The following is a 19162-nucleotide window of genomic DNA, read 5'->3' on the forward strand; positions in this document are numbered from 1 at the left end:
TTGTGTGTAAGGTTTTGATGGCCTGTGTTTATGGTTGTGGCTCTTACCATCTTTTGTGATAGTTTTTGTTATTAGGCATACAAGCATGAGAACCTTCTCTTTATGGCCTTTCTTGGCTCTATGTGTCAGGATTTTCTTAACATTAGTGATTTCATTTTGATTGATAACTTTCCCACTGTACAATTTCACACTTTGGGCAATTTACTCAAGCTCTCTGAACCCCCATTTTATGATCTGTAAAACAGGTATAAAAACAGTAATTTATCACAAAGTTGTTATGAAAGCTAAATGATTTAATGTATGTAGAGAGCTTTTTAGGACATTATCTGGCACATAATAAGCAGTAAATAATTATGAAAAAGAGCCTTCTTATTTTTTACTAAATAGAATGATATACTGTAATTTATTGCTAATCAAATTGCTTCAGTCTTATACTACAAACAGTGCTGCTGAAAACCCCTGCATATATTATTTTGCATATTTTCAAAAATAGTAAATTCCTAGGGGTGAAATTTCTGATGTAAAGATAGGTGCATTTTAAAATTTTGACAGGCATTACCAAATTTTCCTTTATGAAAGCACTACCAATTTGTGGGGCCACCAGCAGTGATTGAGAATTAAGGTCTGGCAGGCTTATTCAGGATTTTCCATTCCTATAGCAGAATACTATGACTGGCCTATGGTGAATAGTAGATGCTTAATAAATGTTAGTAAATTGGATGGTAAATAGTATACGAAAAACAGTTGGGTTTGGGTGAAAGCAAGAAAAACTTTTAAAAATCTGCTTTGGCATCTTTTGCTAGCAGGCATTGACAATTAGGAGAAGGCAAGGTGTTAACTTTTACTGATCCCTCACTTTTTTTTTTCTGAGACAAGGCCTGGCTTTATCGCCCAGGCTGGAGTGCAGTGGTGCCATCTCAGCTCACTGTAACCTCCACCTACCAGGCTCAAGCCATCCTCCAACATCAGCCTCCTAAGTAGCTGGGACAACAGGGGCGCGCCACTACTCCTGGCTAATTTTTGTCCTTTTTGCAGAGACGGGGTTTTGCTATGTTGCCCAGGCTGGTTGCGAACTCCTGGGCTCAAGGGATCCGCCCGCCTCCACCTCCCAAAGTGCTGGGATTACAGGCATGAGCCACCGCGCCCAGCCCTCTAGTTTCCAATTTAGTCGGAAAGATTAAAAACGCCAGCCTTGTTTCCCTAGTGCTGTTTTTGGTTTTTACCTCGGGTCTTTTTCGTGCCTTAAAATCATGTCTGGTTGCGCAAGTGAGGGAAAGGATTGGGTAAAGGGGGCGCCACCGCAAGTTGCTGTGCAACATCCAGGCATCACCAAACCCACCATCTGGAGCCTGGCCCGGCGGTGTCAAACGCGTCTCTGGTCTCATCTTTTTAGAAACCCGTGGATGCTCAAGGAATTTCCGGATAACGTGATCCCGGATGCACTTGACTTACACGGAACGAGCAAAGGGCAAGGCAGTCCCTGCTAAGGACTTAGTTTATGCCCTCAAGCGCAAAGGTCGGACCCTCTATGGTGTTGGCAGCTATATGCACATACCTCGTACATTTCACCTTAAAAGGCTTTCAAAGAGCTAGATTAATTTAGTGGATAGATCAACAAAATGATTTATGACCCCTCCCCCCAGCGATAGGAAGAGCGAACCAACTCTTCTTTAGATAATAGTGAGTGGCTCTGAAAAGAGCCTTTGGGTTTGACAAAAGAGCTTGAGAATTTACTTGGAGCTGGTGTACTTGGTGACGGCCTTGGTGCCCTCCGACACCGCGTGCTTGGCCAGCTCCCCCGGAAGCAGCAGGCGCACGGCGGTCTGGATCTCCCTAGAGGTGATGGTCGAGCGCTTGTTGTAATGCGCCAGGCGGGAAGCCTCGCTTGCGATGCGCTCGAAGATGTCGTTGACGAAGGAGTTCATGATTCCCATGGCCTTAGAAGAGATTCCGGTGTCGGGGTGGACCTGCTTCAGCACCTTGTACACGTACACGGAGTAGCTCTCCTTGCGGCTGCGCTTACGCTTCTTGCTGTCCTTCTTCTGGGCCTTTGTCACTGCCTTCTTAGAGCCCTTCTTCGGGGCGGGAGCAGACTTGGCCGGCTCGGGCATAATGAAACAATACTGGCAAAACCAAAACAAGAACTTGGTCTCCTGTTTTTATATAGTTTATGTGGCCGAGGTAGGGGGAAGGTCTCTGCTGATTGGTGATTATCCGTGGATGACGTCAGATGGCAGTTTTGCCCAATCAAAATAAGTATCCTGCATAATCGAGTCCTATTGGTCTAAATAAAAATACAACGTTAGCCAATCGCACAGCTTTCTTTTCGCGCCCAGTAGAGGCTATAAAATGTACGTTTTTCTGCTTTCATCTCAGTCTTTCTTGACTGTATAGATACAGTCCTTTTGTCATGTCTGGGCGTGGTAAGCAGGGAGGCAAAGCTCGCGCCAAGGCCAAGACCCGCTCTTCTCGGGCCGGGCTTCAGTTTCCCGTAGGCCGAGTGCACCGCCTGCTCCGCAAGGGCAACTATGCCGAGCGGGTCGGGGCTGGAGCGCCGGTGTACCTGGCAGCGGTGCTGGAGTACCTGACCGCTGAGATCCTGGAGCTGGCTGGCAACGCGGCCCGCGACAACAAGAAGACTCGCATCATCCCGCGTCACCTCCAGCTGGCCATCCGCAACGACGAGGAGCTCAACAAGCTTCTGGGCAAAGTGACCATCGCACAAGGTGGCGTCCTGCCCAACATCCAGGCCGTGCTACTGCCCAAGAAGACCGAGAGCCACCACAAGGCGAAGGGCAAGTAGAAGCCTGGATTAGTTTGCAGCAACTCAATTCCAAAGGAACCAAAGGCTCTTTTCAGAGCCACCTACAATTTCGTGAAGAACTGAGCACTATGTTTAACATGATTTCTCGTCTTTGCCTACTTATCAACCACTCCAAAGGTTACGTAGATCAGTCTTCGGTGTCTTGGTTAGGTAGTGACAATCTCGTTAGCTTTTTAAAAAGCCTGGATAACATTAAAAGTATTAAACAGCCTTCATCTTAAGCTTAGTGGAAGAAAATTTAGTTTTTCTTAAGTTGGCATTATCCAAGTATGTTGAATTCTATATGGTTCACTGTCGGGTTTTACTTTTAGTCTGTTGAGAAGCAAACATGTCTGCTTTGGGGCCAGATGTTTTCTGGGTCTTGGTAAATGACAAACCGAGTATTCGACGTTCAATCCAAATCTAGATCAACGACTTGGATTCTTCCTTTCTGAGAAATATCTCTCGAATCAGTATAATTGCATTTGAACATTAATGATTGAGTTGAGAATAATTATTAGATTAATTAGAACAGTTACTTTTGGTGCCAGGTAGTTCTCTTTGAAGCATTTTCTGAAAATTCATTGAAATTAAGATTTCCCGAGCTTTCTCACCCCCAGCCACACAAATTGATTTCTCAGTATAGAGATGACTGTTTGAGCGTGGTAAATTCCACTTTTAAAATATCTGACTTGATGTTTTTCATCTGACTTAATCAGATCTGGATGTACGAATGGAATAGATTCTTAAGAGAAAATGAATTACGTTTCTAGAGTATTAGAAAAATAAGCTGCAATGGAATTACTTTAATCTGAAATTGAAAAGTTCACATAAGGTTGTTTCTTTGACATTTTTAGGCCTTGAATTTCTCATGCGAACCAGTTTTCTTGGTTATAAAAATACAAGTTTTTAAAATTTAAGTGGCCAAAAGATAGGAAATTGAGGGGACAGGAGTATATGGCTGTCCTGTCCAGTATTGTAGCCACTAGCCAATCGTGGATAGTGATCATTGGAAATTCCATAAGATGAATTTTATATAAAATACACATTGCATTTGGAAAAGTCAGTGCCAAAAGGTGTAAAATACCTAACAATTTTAATTTCGATAACATATTGAAATATGTTGGCTATATTGGATTAAGCAAAATATTAAAAATTAATTTTTTCTTGTTTTGTTACAATGTTGCTCCTAGATAAGTGTAAATTACTTATATTGCTGTAATTTATTTCCACTGGAAATCGCTAGTATAGTGAACAACTGTATAGCGAAAATAGAAAATAAAATATGGAGACCATGAACTGCTAAGACTGTCAGAGGAATTGGTGAACAACAAAAATTTGAGTCCTTGGCCAATCCGGTTACTGTTGGGTAGGCCTTTAGCATACTTTTGTCCAATCAGCTTCAGACTCTAACTATAAATGAGCGGCTAGCTTTCTCTTTCTCAAGTGAATCTAGCTCTGGAGGCATGGCGCGTACGAAGCAGACTGCTCGCAAGTCCACCGGCGGCAAGGCTCCGCGCAAGCAGCTGGCCACCAAGGCGGCTCGGAAGAGCGCTCCGGCCACCGGCGGTGTCAAGAAGCCCCATCGCTATCGGCCTGGTACAGTGGCTCTCCGCGAGATTCGCCGCTACCAGAAGTCCACCGAGCTGCTGATCAGAAAACTGCCTTTTCAGCGTCTGGTGCGTGAGATCGCGCAGGACTTCAAGACCGACCTGCGCTTCCAGAGTTCCGCGGTGATGGCGCTGCAAGAGGCGTGCGAGGCCTACCTGGTGGGGCTCTTTGAGGACACCAACCTGTGCGCCATCCACGCCAAGCGGGTGACTATCATGCCCAAGGACATCCAGCTCGCACGTCGTATCCGCGGCGAGAGGGCTTGAGTCTCAAGGAGTCACCTATTACATACCCAAAGGCTCTTTTCAGAGCCACCCACATGCGCGCTCAAAAGATCTGTTTCTCTGAGGAATTCTTGGTACTTGTTTTGCCTGTAGTAGATAGGCCCATTTCCAGACGTTGTACAATCTGTTCGTAAAACAGCCTATCGCTGTTTAAATGCTAATTTTGGGAGTCTTAACATCTAATAATATCCGGCATTTTTCCGTAAGCATTGGGTTGTAGCCAAAAGTTCCTTCGTGTATTGCCCGCCCATGTCCGCAGCCCGGTTTTGACCGGAAGGTGCTTCTAATTTTCTGCTAACCTGTACTGTGGTGTGTGTATATTTCTTGCCAACATGCCAGGATAAAACTAAGGTTGTATTGAAGTTGGAAAAATTCAGGTTAATGTAGCTTATTGCTGGCTAAAGTGAAAACATTCTCCCCCTGACCCCCGTTCCTAAGCAGTGTTAAGTGTTTTTTGAATTTTTTCAAGCCGGATCTTGGGCCTGCTTAAACCACTTAAATGTAGTTAATGATAGATGGTTTGGGGATTAAAAGTCGTCTGGAGAAAGCCCACCAGAGAAAATTCCCTTTGAAGCCCTATGTAAAAATACGTGTGTGTGAGAGAAAGTGTTTTCTCTGACGTCTGCTGACAGTGGCTAAAACTTTAAACTGTCAGGAGTATTCAAAATAAGACTGCCTTGTAGGTAAGCCTGTGGTAGTTTTTTTGAGCACAGGATAAAATACTTGAGTCTTTGCTTAAATGCTACCATCTCATTGAGGCTTTGTATGACTAAATAAAATCTGTATAATCCCCACCTATTTTTTTCACCCTAGAATTTGTCACTATATGCTGTACCATAGTTTGCTGATGTATTGCTTGTGTGTTCCTAAATACAGGCTCATGAGAGGAGGAACTTTTGTTTACTCGCATATCTACAGTAACGTAGGAGCTTTTGATCAGTATTTGTTGGATAAATGAATGAATGCATGGGTATATAACAGTAAGGAAACATACCCACATGGAAAATCTCAAATGAAAGAAATACATCAGCTTGGTAGATGTGCTCAAATCAGCTTCTTGTGGGCCATGAAAGCCCTTACCTCATCCATTCTTGTATTCAGAATGCTAGGTTTCTATAACTTTTCTTCTGTGAGCTCTCTAGCATTCTTATAAATATTCAAGATTTTCCCTGGAAAATTGACTTGTGTATGTGTGTTATCATCTCTGTCTTTCCTTAGCTTAGCTTCTAAGGATGTAAGTGGAAACATCATAGTAGTTTTACACTGAGTTTTAAAAAGCAGTTTTAATCCTCTATCTTGTTTCAGTTGGCTATTTATGTATCTTCGGTTATTAGAATTGGTTACATTCTTTTTTTTTTTTTTTTTTTTTTTTGAGACGGAGTCTCCCTCTGTCGCCCAGGCTGGAGTGCAGTGGCAGGATCTCGGCTCACTGCAAGCTCCGCCTCCCGGGTTCATGCCATTCTCTCTTGCCTCAGCCTCTCGAGTAGCTGGGACTACAGGCTCCCGCCACCATGCCCAGTTAATTTTGTTTTATATTTTTAGTAGAGATGGGGTTTCGCCATGTTGGCCAGGCTTGTCTCGATCTCTTGACCTCGTGATCCGCCCGCCTTGGCCTCCCAAAGTGCTGGGATTACAGGCGTGAGCCACTGCGCCCGGCCTGTTTACATTCTTAATACACTTTTTTGGAAATTTGATATCAAGATCACTACTGTAACACTCACAATCTGCTCATCTTCATATTCTTGTGTGTGGGTTCATGATTTCATTATTTCCACATATATGGAATTTAGGAATATAAATAATTTATGATTAATATTTTACAAATTAAAATAATGCTTTAATACTTTTAATTGGAATCAACACCCTAAGCAAAACAAAACAGAGTTTTTCCCCTCTCAGAAATTAGCTTTCTTCTGGAAAGGAAGATACACTATTTTGGAGGGAAGCAATGCCTCTAGGACATTTAGGGGCCCAAATGCTAAACCGATGGGTATTGTTGAGTGCCTAAGTAGTGCATTCCTTCTTTCTGTGCTGGGAAACTAAGAGCTAGTAATAAATCAGGAAGGGCTCACACAGAGACTGCCTGGTATGTACTAATCAATACTCTTGCTGTCTGGGTAGGGCATCCTCTCCCGGAGATATGCAGCCAATATACTCCCAGTTAAATTTCCAGTTATGATTACATGAGGAATTATTTATTTAGGGGACAGTGAGTAGTTCTAGTTATGTGGAAATGAATACTCTATGTCTTTTCAAAACACTCCATGTACTGAATTACAATAGTCTGGCAACCGTCCAACTCAGCTCATTTGTCAGGAGTTCATGACCAGCCTGACCAACATGGTAAAACCCCGTCTTTACTAAAAATACAAAAAATTTAACCAGGTGTGGTGGCATGTGCCTGTAGTCCCAGCTGCTCGGGTGGCTGAGGCAGGAGAATCGCTTGAACTCGGGAGGTGGAGGTTGCTGTGAGCTGAGATCGCGCCACTGCAGTTCAGCCTGGGTGACAGAGGGAGACTCCATCTCAAAAACACAAAACAAACAAAAAATAAATTTTTAAAAAAGGACATAATTCTTATGTCTGAATTTCCTGAGATGGCAAAACTCATAAGTGGCATAACAATCCTTTTCAAGGCCCAAAATAAAAGGACCTTGACATGCCCATACAGAAATATGGACAACAGGCCGGGCGCGGTGGCTCATGCCTGTAATCCAAGCACGTTGGGAGGCCGAGGTGGTTGAGTCCAGGAGTTGGAAACCAGCCTGGGCAATGTGGCGAAACCCCATCTCTCCAAAAAATAAAAAAAATTAGCCAAACATGGTGGCATGCGCCTGTGGTCCCAGATAGTCAGGAGGCTGCGTTGGGAGAATCGCTTGTGTCTAGAAGTTGGAGGTTGCAATGAGCCGAGATCGTACCAGTGTCCTCCAGCCTGGGTGACAAAGCGAGACTCTGTCTCAAAAAAAAAAAAAAAAAAAAAGGATAACATGAGGAACTGACCTCACTATTCTCAAAATAGCCTTTGGATTTTTTCAGTAGAGATATTTTTTTTTCCGACTGTAGGTATTCACCCATTAGTGCTCTTGGAATCAACTTAATAAATATTCAGAACCATCCTTACCATCGAACATCACCAGCTTGGACTACTATGCTTGGCCATCTACTTATCCAGCAGTTAGTAAGTATTTAACTCACTTACTAATTGTGTTTACAGGATACATTTGTAACATAACACCCAGGTATAAAAAGGTTAATTGCATACAGAATTAAACAGAAAAATATCAGAACACATACAATGAAGTTAACTATTATTAACATGTGATTTTAGCAGTACACTAACATATATACATGTAATTATTGGGTCACTGCAGAACATGTAGGTGTTTGGAAAGGCCCTTAACTGGAAGACTTCTAAGGCCAATTTTCTTTTTTATTTCAAACTCTTGTAAGTGCAAAAATTAAAAATAGAAAACAACACATGACCAATGTATACATTGGTAAACATGAAACTGCCTGATTTTGTGGGGGGTTGTTTTTTTTTTTTGAGACGTAGTCTCGCTCTCTCACCCAGGCTGGAGTGCAGTGGCGCGATCTCGGCTCGCTGCAAGCTCCGCCTCCCGGGTTCACGCCATTCTCCTGCCTCAGCCTCTCCGAGTAGCTGGGACTACAGGCGCCCGCCACCACGCCCGGCTAATTTTTTGTATTTTTAGTAGAGACGAGGTTTCACCGTGGTCTCGATCTCCTGACCTCGTGATTCGCCCGCCTTGGCCTCCCAAAGTGCTGGGATTACAAGCGTGACCCACCGCACACGGCCTTCTGGTTTTGTTTAAACATACCCGTCGAGCAGCTCCTTTCCTACAGGCCAAGAAATACGGCTGAGGACTCTACCCTCAGTTTTCAATCCAGACTGTAAAACTGTAGAGAAATATACTGTCTAGTAGCAATCCATATACTTTTTCTAGTAAGCATATTAAAAACCGAATACTATGCTATATTCCTCACAGCCCAGTGAGTTTCCTAGAATCATAAATAAAACCCACCAGTATCTATGTAACTCCCAGTAAGATGCTTTAACTTTTGTCAAAGTTGTGTCCCAGTAAAATGCCTTCAAGATACCAGACTGGCCTGGCGCAGTGGCTCACGCCTGTAATCCCAGCACTTTGGGAGGCCTAGTGTGAGACCAACCTGGCCACCAGGGAAAAACCCCTGAAAATACGCGTTACCAAACGTTTACCTTGTTAATATCTACATTAAGGACTAAAAAAAAAAAAAAAAAAAAAAAAAACCTTAAAATTCTGGCAACGTACACAGGTTAAAGACTAAAACCGAAACATCCTGAGTGTATTGTGGAGTGGTGAAGCAGCTGAAAACGGACTCGTGTCATCTTTTTATGATTGTTGAAGTGGCTCTGAAAAGAGCCTTTGTTTTTATGCGCTTATCAACTCGGTCTTTACTTAGTCTTGTGGTGGCTCTCAGTTTTCTTTGGCAGCAGCACGGCCTGGATGTTGGGCAGGACGCCACCCTGTGCAATGGTCACTTTGCCCAGAAGCTTGTTGAGCTCCTCGTCGTTGCGGATAGCTAGTTGGAGGTGACGCGGGATGATGCGAGTCTTCTTGTTGTCGCGGGCAGCGTTGCCAGCCAGCTCCAGAATCTCAGCGGTCAGGTACTCCAGCACCGCTGCCAGGTACACCGGCGCTCCAGCCCCGACCCGTTCGGCATAGTTGCCCTTGCGGAGCAGGCGGTGCACTCGGCCTACGGGAAACTGAAGCCCGGCCCGAGAAGAGCGGGTCTTGGCCTTGGCGCGAGCTTTGCCTCCCTGCTTACCACGCCCAGACATGGCAAAAGACCTGTATCTATACAGCCAAGAACTGAGATGAAAGTGGAAAAACGTACTTTTTATAGCTCTACTGGGCGCGAAAAGGAAGCTGTGCAATTGGCTAACATTTTACTTTTATTTAGACCAATAGGACTCGATTATGCAGGATACCTATTTTGATTGGGCAAAACTGGCGTCTGACGTCATCCAAGGATAACCACCAATAAGCACTGACCTATTCTACTCCTAATTTGCATAATAGCGTTTAAATAAAGAGGACGAAACAGCTATAGGGTTGTTATCTTTTATTTTGTTTTTCACCATGCCTGAACCAGTCAAATCTGCTCCAGTTCCTAAAAAGGGCTCCAAGAAGGCCATTAACAAGGCTCAGAAGAAGGATGGAAAGAAGCGCAAACGCAGCCGCAAGGAGAGCTACTCTGTGTATGTGTACAAGGTGCTGAAGCAGGTCCACCCCGACACCGGCATCTCCTCCAAGGCTATGGGGATCATGAACTCCTTCGTCAACGACATCTTTGAGCGTATCGCCGGAGAAGCGTCACGCCTGGCGCATTACAACAAACGCTCGACCATCACTTCGAGGGAGATCCAGACGGCCGTGCGCCTATTACTGCCTGGGGAATTGGCCAAACATGCCGTGTCCGAGGGCACCAAGGCTGTCACCAAGTATACCAGCTCCAAGTGAGCCTCTGGCTGCAGTCACAGGTCCGCCCTGACCCACACCCCAAAGGCTCTTTTCAGAGCCGTCCACGTTTCTCAAGAAAGAGCCAGTTCACTGTTAAGTTTGTCTCCCGTTAGGTACCCTTTGGGACTCGCTTCGTACATAAAAAGTACGTATACATGTGTTCTGTTTGTTTGTTTTTTCTTTGAGGTGTAGTCTCACTTTGTTGCCCACCCTGGAGTGCAATGGCACGATCTCGGTTCCCTGCAATCTCCACCTTCCGAGTTCAAGCGATTCTTCTGCCTCAGCCTCTCGAGTAGCTGGGACCACAGGCGTGTGGCACCAGGCCCTGCTAATTTTTGTATTTTTAGTAGATACGGGGTTTCACCATGTAGGCCAGACTGGTCTCGAACTCCTGACCTTAGGTGATCCACTTGCCTTGGCCTCCCAAAGTGTTGGGATCACAGGTGTGAGCCACTGCGCCCGGCCCAAAATATTTTAAAGAGGATTATTAGCAAGCATGAGTGACCGTGGCTTAGGGAAGATAAAACCCCCAAGACCATGAGGAAGTGGTTCTAAGGCAGTCAGAATGCAATTGTTTCATACATTTTAGGGAAGCAGAAGTTATAGGTAAAGTCATAAATAAATATATGGAGGGTTAGCCCAGGCGCGGTGGCTCACGCCTGTAATCCCAGCACTTTAGGAGTCAGAGGCGGGCGGATCACTTGAGATCAGGAGTTTGAGACCAGCCTGGCCAACGTGGTGAAACCCCGTCTGTACTAAAAATACAAAAAATTAAACGGATGCAGTGGCACGTGCCTGTAACACCAGCTTCTCAGGAGGCTGAGGCAGGAGAATCGCTTGAACCTGGGAGGCAGAGGTTGCAGTGAGTGAAAATGAACTGGAAAAAATAATTGCTCTTAATATCACTGTAAATACCTAGAGAGTGTTCTCTAGATGTGTTATAGTTAAATTGCCAGAAATATTCTAGTTATGTTTAAATCAATTTTTAAAATTGTGAGAAAACTCAGATACCTGGAAGGATTCAAAAGGCATCTGCACTGAGATTGCTTTTCCAGAGCCTTTGAATCCTCACACTTCTTTAAAGAAACCCAACCTGAAAAATATTTTCTAAAACGTGTGTGATTTATGTTAAGAATTTCCAATTTAGGATTCCATTCAATAAATTATAATGTTAGCAAAGATTTAATAGATGTTAAATAGATTTAACATGTTAATAGATTAAGTAAGAATAACACATTCAAAGAGTGAAGCATATTTAAATAATTCCCAACTTTAACTTTAACTTTTGGTTGTCTATTGAAACTGTAGAATCCAAAGGAAAACTTCCCCTTTGTCCTCTGAAGGTTTGGTGAAAAATCAACTCACAAAAGGCAGATTAATAGGAGAAAAGGCATACAAATGTATTAATGTGCATGGGGGAGAAACAGTGATTACTGCCTCTCCCTCCCCCCCACGCCCCATGCAATAGAATACAGAGGATTACATACCCTTCTTCTTAGGGAAAAGGGAGTTGGGGAAGTATGGATGATTTTAGAGGGGTATTAAGTGATTTTTAGGGGAATTCAATAGGCTTGAATAACATAACAGCCTAGGACAAAGTCTGTTTGGCCCACAGACCAGACAATGGTTTGTGACAAAGGTTTGTCTCAGTGTGTTGACAGACTTCAGTCTTCTTGCGATATGAGTTTTCAGTTAATGAAGACTCAGAGAAGGGACCAGAGGTAATTGTTTTCTTCTTTGGCAGGTCTACACTTTAGAGAGATAAGGGAATCTCAGAGAACAACTTCATTCTGTGCTTTCAGATAGAGAAATGAGAGACAGGAATGGGGGAAGGTCCGAAAGACCTTGAGTATTCTTCTTCAGTATGTCAAAGCTCCATATTTTGCGGAATCGGTTTCTGAGCCCGAACAATACAATCTCATTAGATGAAGCATCTATTCTTGATACATGAGTATCATGTTAGAAACAAATTAAAACTCAAAAAATTTTTTTAAAAAATTAGGCTGACTGCAGTGGCTCATGCCTGTAATCCCAGAACTTTGGGAGGCCAAGACAGGTGGATTACTTGAGGTCAGAAGTTTGAGACTAGCTTGGCTAACATGGTGAAACCTCATCTCTACAAAAATACAAAAATTACCGGGATGTGGTGGTGTGCGCCTGTAATCCCAGCTTCTTGGGAGGCTGAGGCAGGAGAATTGCTTGAATCCAGGAGGCAGAGGTTGCAGTGAGCTGAGATCACATCACCACACTCCAGCCTGGTGACAGAGCAAGACTACATCTAAAAGAAAAAAAAATTAGGAAAATACTATCCAGAAATCTTGGCAAAATTGTTTATGATTATTATTTTTGAGACAAGGTCTCACTCTGTTGCCCAGGCTGGAGTGCAGTGGCACAATCTCGGCTCACTGCACCTTGGCTTCCCCAAGCTCAAACAATCCTCCCACCTCAGCCTCCTGGGTTGCTGGGACTACAGGCACAGGCCACCACGCCGGGCTAATTTTTGTATTTTTTGGTGGAGACAGTGTTTCACCATGTTGCCCAGGCTGTTCTCAAATTTCTGTGCTCAAGTGATCCTCCTGCCTTGGCCTTCCAAAATGTTGGGATTACAGGTGTGAACCACTGTGCCCTGCCCCATTTTTAATTTTTAATAGAACAAAACAGAATTTTGGAGTTGACACAGTCTTTATATGTATGTACAGTCATTTTAGAAGAGATAAAATTCACATTTTGGTCACAGAATACTTAGCAAAACAATATTTAAAAGTTCTTTCTTGAGTTGTTTTACCCATACAGTAATTGATTTTGCTTTCACCATACACTTGGAGAACTCTAACCCACTGTTATAGCATGAAACTGTGTAAGCCAATATTGGATGTGTTGATGACTATATCTTGTTTTTACAAGTCATGTGGAGTGCAGACTGGGTTTCATTCTTTTTTTTTTCCCCTGTAGTGCCTAGATCAATGGTGACCCTACAAAATAAGGTGGATATAATGTGTCAATGTAATGTAACATATATCTTTATGAGGGAAATTAAAAAATGGATATAAAAATGAAAAAAGAAGCTTTAATTAATTAATTAATTATTTTTTGAGACAAAGTCTTGCTCTGTTGCCCAAGCTGTAGTGCAGTGGTATGATCTTGGCTCACTGCAACCTCCGCCTCCTGGGTTCAAGCAATTCTCTTGCCTCAGCTTCCCAAGTAGCTGAGATTACAGGTGCCTGCCACCACGCCCGGCTAATTTTTTCATATTTTTAGTAGAGACAGGGTTTCACCGACCAGGCTGATTTTGAGCTTCTGACCTCAAGTGATCTACCTGCCTCGACTTCCCAAACTGCTAGGATTACAGGCGTGAGCCACTGCACCTGGCCAAGAAGCTTAAATTTAAATGAGACAGAAATAGCACAGAGGCCTTTGGGCTTTTGGAAAAAAAGTAGAGGCCGTTCAATGCAATGGGTACATTCAAGCTATGACTTGGAGGTTCATGGTCATGGTTGGGTGGATTCTACCCAGGAGTGCTATGTTTGTTAGCAACTTCACACTTAAATCCAAATGTCACAGCTGATTATTATTAAGCAAGGGTTAAATTCTTTGAAAAGAAAAAAAAATCTAGTTTTCTGTCTTTAGGCTTGTAAGTACAGTGAAGTGTCTCAAAAAGACTAATTCCTACCAGAGATGGTTATGGGCTTGGATTTATTGTGAGACAATAAAAGAGTAACACTCGAATAAGTTTTGAGTCTCACGTTTTGAATAAAGGCAGGCACACTAGGCAAGGGGTAAGGGCAGATACTTAGGGTCTCCTTTTAGGGGAAGGATTCTGTCTCTCTTTTTTTTTTTTTTTTTTGAGATGGAATCTTGCTCTGTCAGCCAGGCTGGAGTGCAGTGGCGCGATCTTGGCTCATTGCAAGCTCCACCTCCTGAGTTCAAGCCATTCTCCTGCCTCAGCCTCCCAAGTAGCTGGGACTACAGGGGCCCGCCACCATGCCCGGCTAATTTTTTGTATTTTTAGTAGAGACAAGGTTTCACCGTGTTAGTCAGGATGGTCTCGATCTCCTGACCTCGTGATCCGCCTGCCTCAGCCTCCCAAAGTACTGGGATTACAGGTGTGAGCCACCGCCGGATTCTCTTTTTGGGTAGAGATTAGCTTTTTTTGAGTGAAGGGTGGCATGACACACCACCCCAAAATATACCACATTGACATAAAGAATATTTGAGTTGAGGGCAACTAAGAAGAAGCAGATACAAGAAAACTCTCTGCCCTCTCCCTATTTGCCTAAAAGCAGGACATAAATGTACAGAGGTGTCTCTCCTCCCCTCTCTACCAGAAAGGACAAAAATTAATCACCAAAGATGACATCAGACTCTCATCAGCCTGGAGAGGGTACCAGAGCAATCTGCATAACAACTTTACTAACCAGCCTTTAATACCATTAGTTTCCTATATATTTGCCTTCCCACAATTTGTTACTCCTAGAAACTCAAAATCCTTTTCCTTTGTCTTCTAATTTCTCTAAAAACTTATTGATCTTATTAAAGATGCTGTATATAAACTGGAGTTTTAAGTCGCATTTTTTAGTTACTCTTTTCTGGGTACTCCCACCTGTGACATGTGCTGTACACATGTTAATAAACTTGTTTGTTTTTCTCTTCTTAATCTGTCTTTTGTCACAAGGGCTCTAGCTGAGAACTCAGAAGTGTAGAGGGAAAATATTTTTTTTCCTCCCCTGCATGAGGCTTCCAGGAAAACCAGGTTTTCCTGACAAAATTAATGACAAACTTTGACAAACTTTCTACTCTCTTAGGTATCTTCTTGGTTTTCCAATGTTTTTCTTTCATATCTTAAATCTATTTACTATGTATGTCTTGATTTTAACTGTATGTATAAACATATTCTCTTTATTGATATTGTGATGATGTTTGAAGTGGAAAATGAAGAACAGGCCTCAAAAAGAGTCTTCAGCTGGGCTCGGTGGCTCACGCTTGTAATCCTAGCACTTTGGGAAGCCGAAGTGGGTGGATCACGAGGTCAGGAGTTTGAGACGAACCTGACCAACATGGTGAAACACCATCTCTACTAAAAATCCAAAAAATTAGCCAGGCCTGGTGGCACAGCTACTTAGGAGGCTGAGGCAGGAAAATCGCTTGCACCAGGGAGGTGGAGGTTGCAGTGAGCTGAGATTGAGCCACTGCACACCAGCCTGGGTGACAGGGTGAGACTCTGTCTCAAAAAAAAAAAAAACAGTCTTCATTTGATTATATTTGATTTTTATTTTAGCTATTCATATATTCTAATAGCTGTTTAGAAGTTATATCAAAACATAAAACTCTAAGCATTTATTCAAATATATTAGAAATTTAAATGACATAAAAATTGTTAAGTACTTTATTTTGACTAGTGCAAATAGTATAAATGTGAATTTAAATCTATACAAAAAGTTAAGTAATTGAATATCAATAAAATATTAATAGTAAATATAAATTTTATATATATGACTAGTGAGATCTACTAAGCTAGTCTAGCCAGTTTTCTCAATTATCTCCTTTATTTCCTAAAGTATCCTGTGGAGTAACTCTTATTGCCTTTACTCTCATTAAAAAGATGAGGAAATTAAGACAAAAACAGCAAAAGTGTCTGCAACAAAGCCACAATTTAAGTCTAGGTTTGTTTGATTGCAGAGGCTGAGCTCCTCACTATTCTCCAAAGTAAATATTTACATGGAAACACTGAAAAACAAAAAAATTACATTTTAAATTCTATCAAGATTACACTTTGTTTAGAGTTAAAAGAATTTCACAGTGTATCCATGCATGTAAAAAATATTAACTGTATGAAAAGATGACTATTGCAGTAGATAGATATCATAAAGTTAATAGGATAATCTTTGGACTGTGATTTATAGATATTTTTTCAGTTTGCCTAATCTGAATTTCCTAAATTTTTAACTACGTACATGAATTGCTTTCTAGTTATTTGGCCACCAACTGATGTACCTCAATTCAGTTCAGGCACTGATTATTTGGAGTTAGCCGAACCTCACCAGTTAAAGGGCACATTTCCTAACAAGACTGTCCCAACTTCAGACGCCAGCTGCAAGTAGGGTTCCCAGACCACTTGCTCTTCTGAGCAACTGGCTTCAAATCCAGGGATTCCCACTACCCCTTCATGTTCAATAATTTGCTAGAATGACTCATAGAATATAGAAAGTGCTATCCTTATGATTATAGTTTTATCATAAAGAATACAAATCAGGACTAGTCAGATGAAGAGACACATAGGGCAAGGCTTAGAAGGGTCCTGAAAGCAAAGCTTCTGTGCCATCTCTATGTGGAACCAGGAGTCACCTCCCTAGGATATCTATGCGTTCACAAACCAATAAACTCCCTGACCTTGGTATCCAGAGCTTTAATGAGGGTTTTATTATGTAGGCAGGATTGATTGAATCATTGACCATATGATTGAACTTGTTGGGGCCCAGGGAAAGCTTCCCCTTTGTACTCTGAAGCTTCACTGAAAATCACTGCCAAAAGGCAGATTAATAGAAGAAAAGGCATACACATTTATTTAACATGTACACAGGAGCCTTCAGAATGAAGACCTAAAGATACAGGGGAAATTGTCCATTTTTATGCTTAGGTTCAACAAAGTATGGACAGCTATGTAGAAATATGATTGGACATAGGAGTATGATCTAATGCTAAGAGACTGAGTGGGGAAACCCAGTCAGGCCTGTCTAGATTCTTCTTGGACACTCTGTATAGTATTTCTTTTGTGTATGGGGCAGGGCCCTCTCTGGAACGGCGGTCTTACACCTTACAGTCAAACAAGGTAAGTCAAATAATTTCTTTGTGGCCGGTTTTTACAGGAAAAAATAAAGTTTTTAGGTTTTTTGTTTTTTTCTTTTCTTTTTCTTTTTGAGATGGAGTCTCACTCAGTTGTCCAGCCTGGAGTGCCGTGGTGTGATTTCGGCTCACTGTAACCGCCGCTTCCCAGGTTCAAGAGATTCTCCTGCCTCAGCCTCCTGAGTAGCTGATATTACAGGCGTATGACACCACACCCAGTTAATTTTTTGTATTTTTAGTAAAGACGGGGTTTCACCATGTTGGCCAGGTTGGTCTTCAAGTCCTGACCTTAAGTGACGTGCCTGCCTCAGCCTCCCTAAGTGCTGGGATTACAGGCATGAGCCACCGAGCCTGGCCTAAATAAGCTTATATTAAAGATGACAATTTATTACTTATAAACAAATTAATAAATCTTGCTGGGAAACTAGTTCATTAACTCAAGACTCAATAAACAAAACTAAAAGTAAATTCTGAACGTAACATTAAATTTAAAAACCATAATTCTCAATGCTGGTAAACACACAGCAGTTACTGCTGGCAAAAGTGAATGGAATAAAACTTTTGAGGAAAATGTAACAGTCATCAAAATACCTTAAAATCTGCATCCTTTGTGACAAAGCGCTTCAATTCTACATTTTCCTCAGGAAGTAAATTTTGTATGGTTCTCCTTTTAATTAGGAAAAGAAAATTAGAAAGCACATTATTGCTAAATACTAGAAGTACTGTGAAAGTGGACCTAGAAAATTCTTATGATGGAATATTAAGCAGATATAAATTACTGCTTTTAAAATTTTTCCTAATGTGAATTTTCTAAATTTTTAACCATAAACATAGATTCCCTTTGGCAAACCACCTTGATTAAATTATAGACAGAATAGAATTTTGGTAATAGTTCTGAGTATGTATAATGTTAAAGGTGGTACTTAATTAGCAGGGAAAAGATGAATTATTTAAAAAATCTGGTTGATTAATAAATTCCTAAGGAATTGGTTAACACTGTAGTAGGGAGAATTCAGGAGAAGAAATAATAAGCAGACATTAAAATCACTTTTTGTAAACTCTTTAAATAAGGGAAATTGATTAAAACAGCGCGAAGTTGTAAAATGCCATATACTGCATACATTTTGTAGGAAAAAATGTGTATTTTTCTGCTCACCAAATTATCTTATTAGCTAGCAGTAGAGCTCTTTGTGTGATGGGAAAATGGGATAACAGGCTGTTGTTACTCTACCGGTTGTTGTTGTTTTTTTTTAATATATTTTAAAAAAGAGTGTCTCCTAAAGTGTAAGCGCTATCATGCTGGACTAATGTTTTAATTTAATTGAATTGTTTTCTTGGTAGAGATGGGGTCTCGCTATTTTGCTCACACAGATCTCAAACTCCTGACGCCCAGGTACACTCCCACCTCGGCCTCCTAAAATGGGATCACAGACGTAAGCCACCGAGCCCGGTCACTTTTTGGTATTCCCCACAGTATTGATGTATATCTTCTGCATTCAAAAGCAATTTTTTAAAGCCTTATAACGTGGTAACAAAATATTTTGCGCATTACAAAATTCAGAACACGGAAACAAGAAGCTCGCTTTTTTTTTTTTCCCTATTTCGGTTTGACCCTTTAGATTTCCCCTCCCCCACCGGGGCGGGACTTCTCGCCGACTTCTTTCAGGTTCTCAGTTCGGTCCGCCAACTGTCGTATAAAGGCGCTGCCTCAGGCCAGAGTCCTCACAAGGCGTTGTGTGAGGCTTTGTCTTGCTCATCATGTCTGGCCGCGGCAAAGGCGGGAAGGGTCTGGGCAAAGGCGGCGCTAAGCGCCACCGTAAGGTGCTGCGCGACAATATCCAGGGCATCACCAAGCCAGCCATCCGGCGCCTTGCTCGTCGCGGCGGTGTGAAGCGCATCTCCGGCCTCATCTACGAGGAAACCCGCGGGGTGCTGAAGGTGTTCCTGGAGAACGTGATCCGGGACGCCGTCACCTATACAGAGCACGCCAAGCGCAAGACGGTCACCGCCATGGATGTGGTCTACGCGCTGAAGCGCCAGGGCCGCACCCTCTACGGTTTCGGCGGTTGAACGTCCTTTTCTATCAATAAAAGGCCCTTTTCAGGGC

General features: G+C 42.4%; 7 protein-coding genes across 7 annotated transcripts in view; 4 read left to right on the plus strand and 3 right to left on the minus strand.

Moving 5' to 3' along the window:
- Nucleotides 1–1678: 1678 nt before the first annotated feature.
- LOC116459898 (histone H2B type 1-F/J/L-like) lies at nt 1679–2146 on the minus strand. The gene has a single exon (XM_032140658.2). It carries the CDS (start codon nt 2109–2111, stop codon nt 1731–1733), a length of 381 nt encoding a protein of 126 aa, XP_031996549.1. The 5' UTR covers nt 2112–2146; the 3' UTR covers nt 1679–1730.
- Nucleotides 2147–2374: 228 nt separating this feature from the next.
- LOC116459882 (histone H2A type 1) lies at nt 2375–3137 on the plus strand. Its single transcript, XM_032140640.2, has one exon. The coding sequence runs from the start codon at nt 2411–2413 to the stop codon at nt 2801–2803; it is 393 nt and encodes a 130-aa protein (XP_031996531.1). The 5' UTR covers nt 2375–2410; the 3' UTR covers nt 2804–3137.
- A 1103-nt stretch (nt 3138–4240) lies between these two features.
- LOC116459879 (histone H3.1) lies at nt 4241–5620 on the plus strand. Its single transcript, XM_032140635.2, has one exon. The coding sequence runs from the start codon at nt 4270–4272 to the stop codon at nt 4678–4680; it is 411 nt and encodes a 136-aa protein (XP_031996526.1). The 5' UTR covers nt 4241–4269; the 3' UTR covers nt 4681–5620.
- Nucleotides 5621–9089: 3469 nt separating this feature from the next.
- On the minus strand, nt 9090–9574 carry LOC116459910 (histone H2A type 1-J). Its single transcript, XM_032140670.2, has one exon. The coding sequence runs from the start codon at nt 9531–9533 to the stop codon at nt 9147–9149; it is 387 nt and encodes a 128-aa protein (XP_031996561.1). The 5' UTR covers nt 9534–9574; the 3' UTR covers nt 9090–9146.
- Nucleotides 9575–9811: 237 nt separating this feature from the next.
- Nucleotides 9812–10536, plus strand: LOC116459899 (histone H2B type 1-M). The gene has a single exon (XM_032140660.2). The coding sequence runs from the start codon at nt 9835–9837 to the stop codon at nt 10213–10215; it is 381 nt and encodes a 126-aa protein (XP_031996551.1). The 5' UTR covers nt 9812–9834; the 3' UTR covers nt 10216–10536.
- Nucleotides 10537–18755: 8219 nt separating this feature from the next.
- Nucleotides 18756–19162, plus strand: LOC116459904 (histone H4). The gene has a single exon (XM_032140664.2). The coding sequence runs from the start codon at nt 18814–18816 to the stop codon at nt 19123–19125; it is 312 nt and encodes a 103-aa protein (XP_031996555.1). The 5' UTR covers nt 18756–18813; the 3' UTR covers nt 19126–19162.
- The window catches only part of LOC116459919 (uncharacterized), a 42250-nt gene continuing 42248 nt past the window's right edge, over nt 19161–19162 (minus strand). Inside the window, exon 3 of the mRNA XM_032140678.2 lies at nt 19161–19162. This exon is cut by the window's right edge and continues 376 nt beyond it. The gene's annotated coding sequence lies outside the window, so the exon portion shown is untranslated.

The sequence above is a fragment of the Hylobates moloch genome, unplaced genomic scaffold (assembly GCF_009828535.3).
Source record: "Hylobates moloch isolate HMO894 unplaced genomic scaffold, HMol_V3 SCAFFOLD_20, whole genome shotgun sequence".
NCBI classification, from domain to species: Eukaryota; Metazoa; Chordata; class Mammalia; order Primates; family Hylobatidae; genus Hylobates; species Hylobates moloch.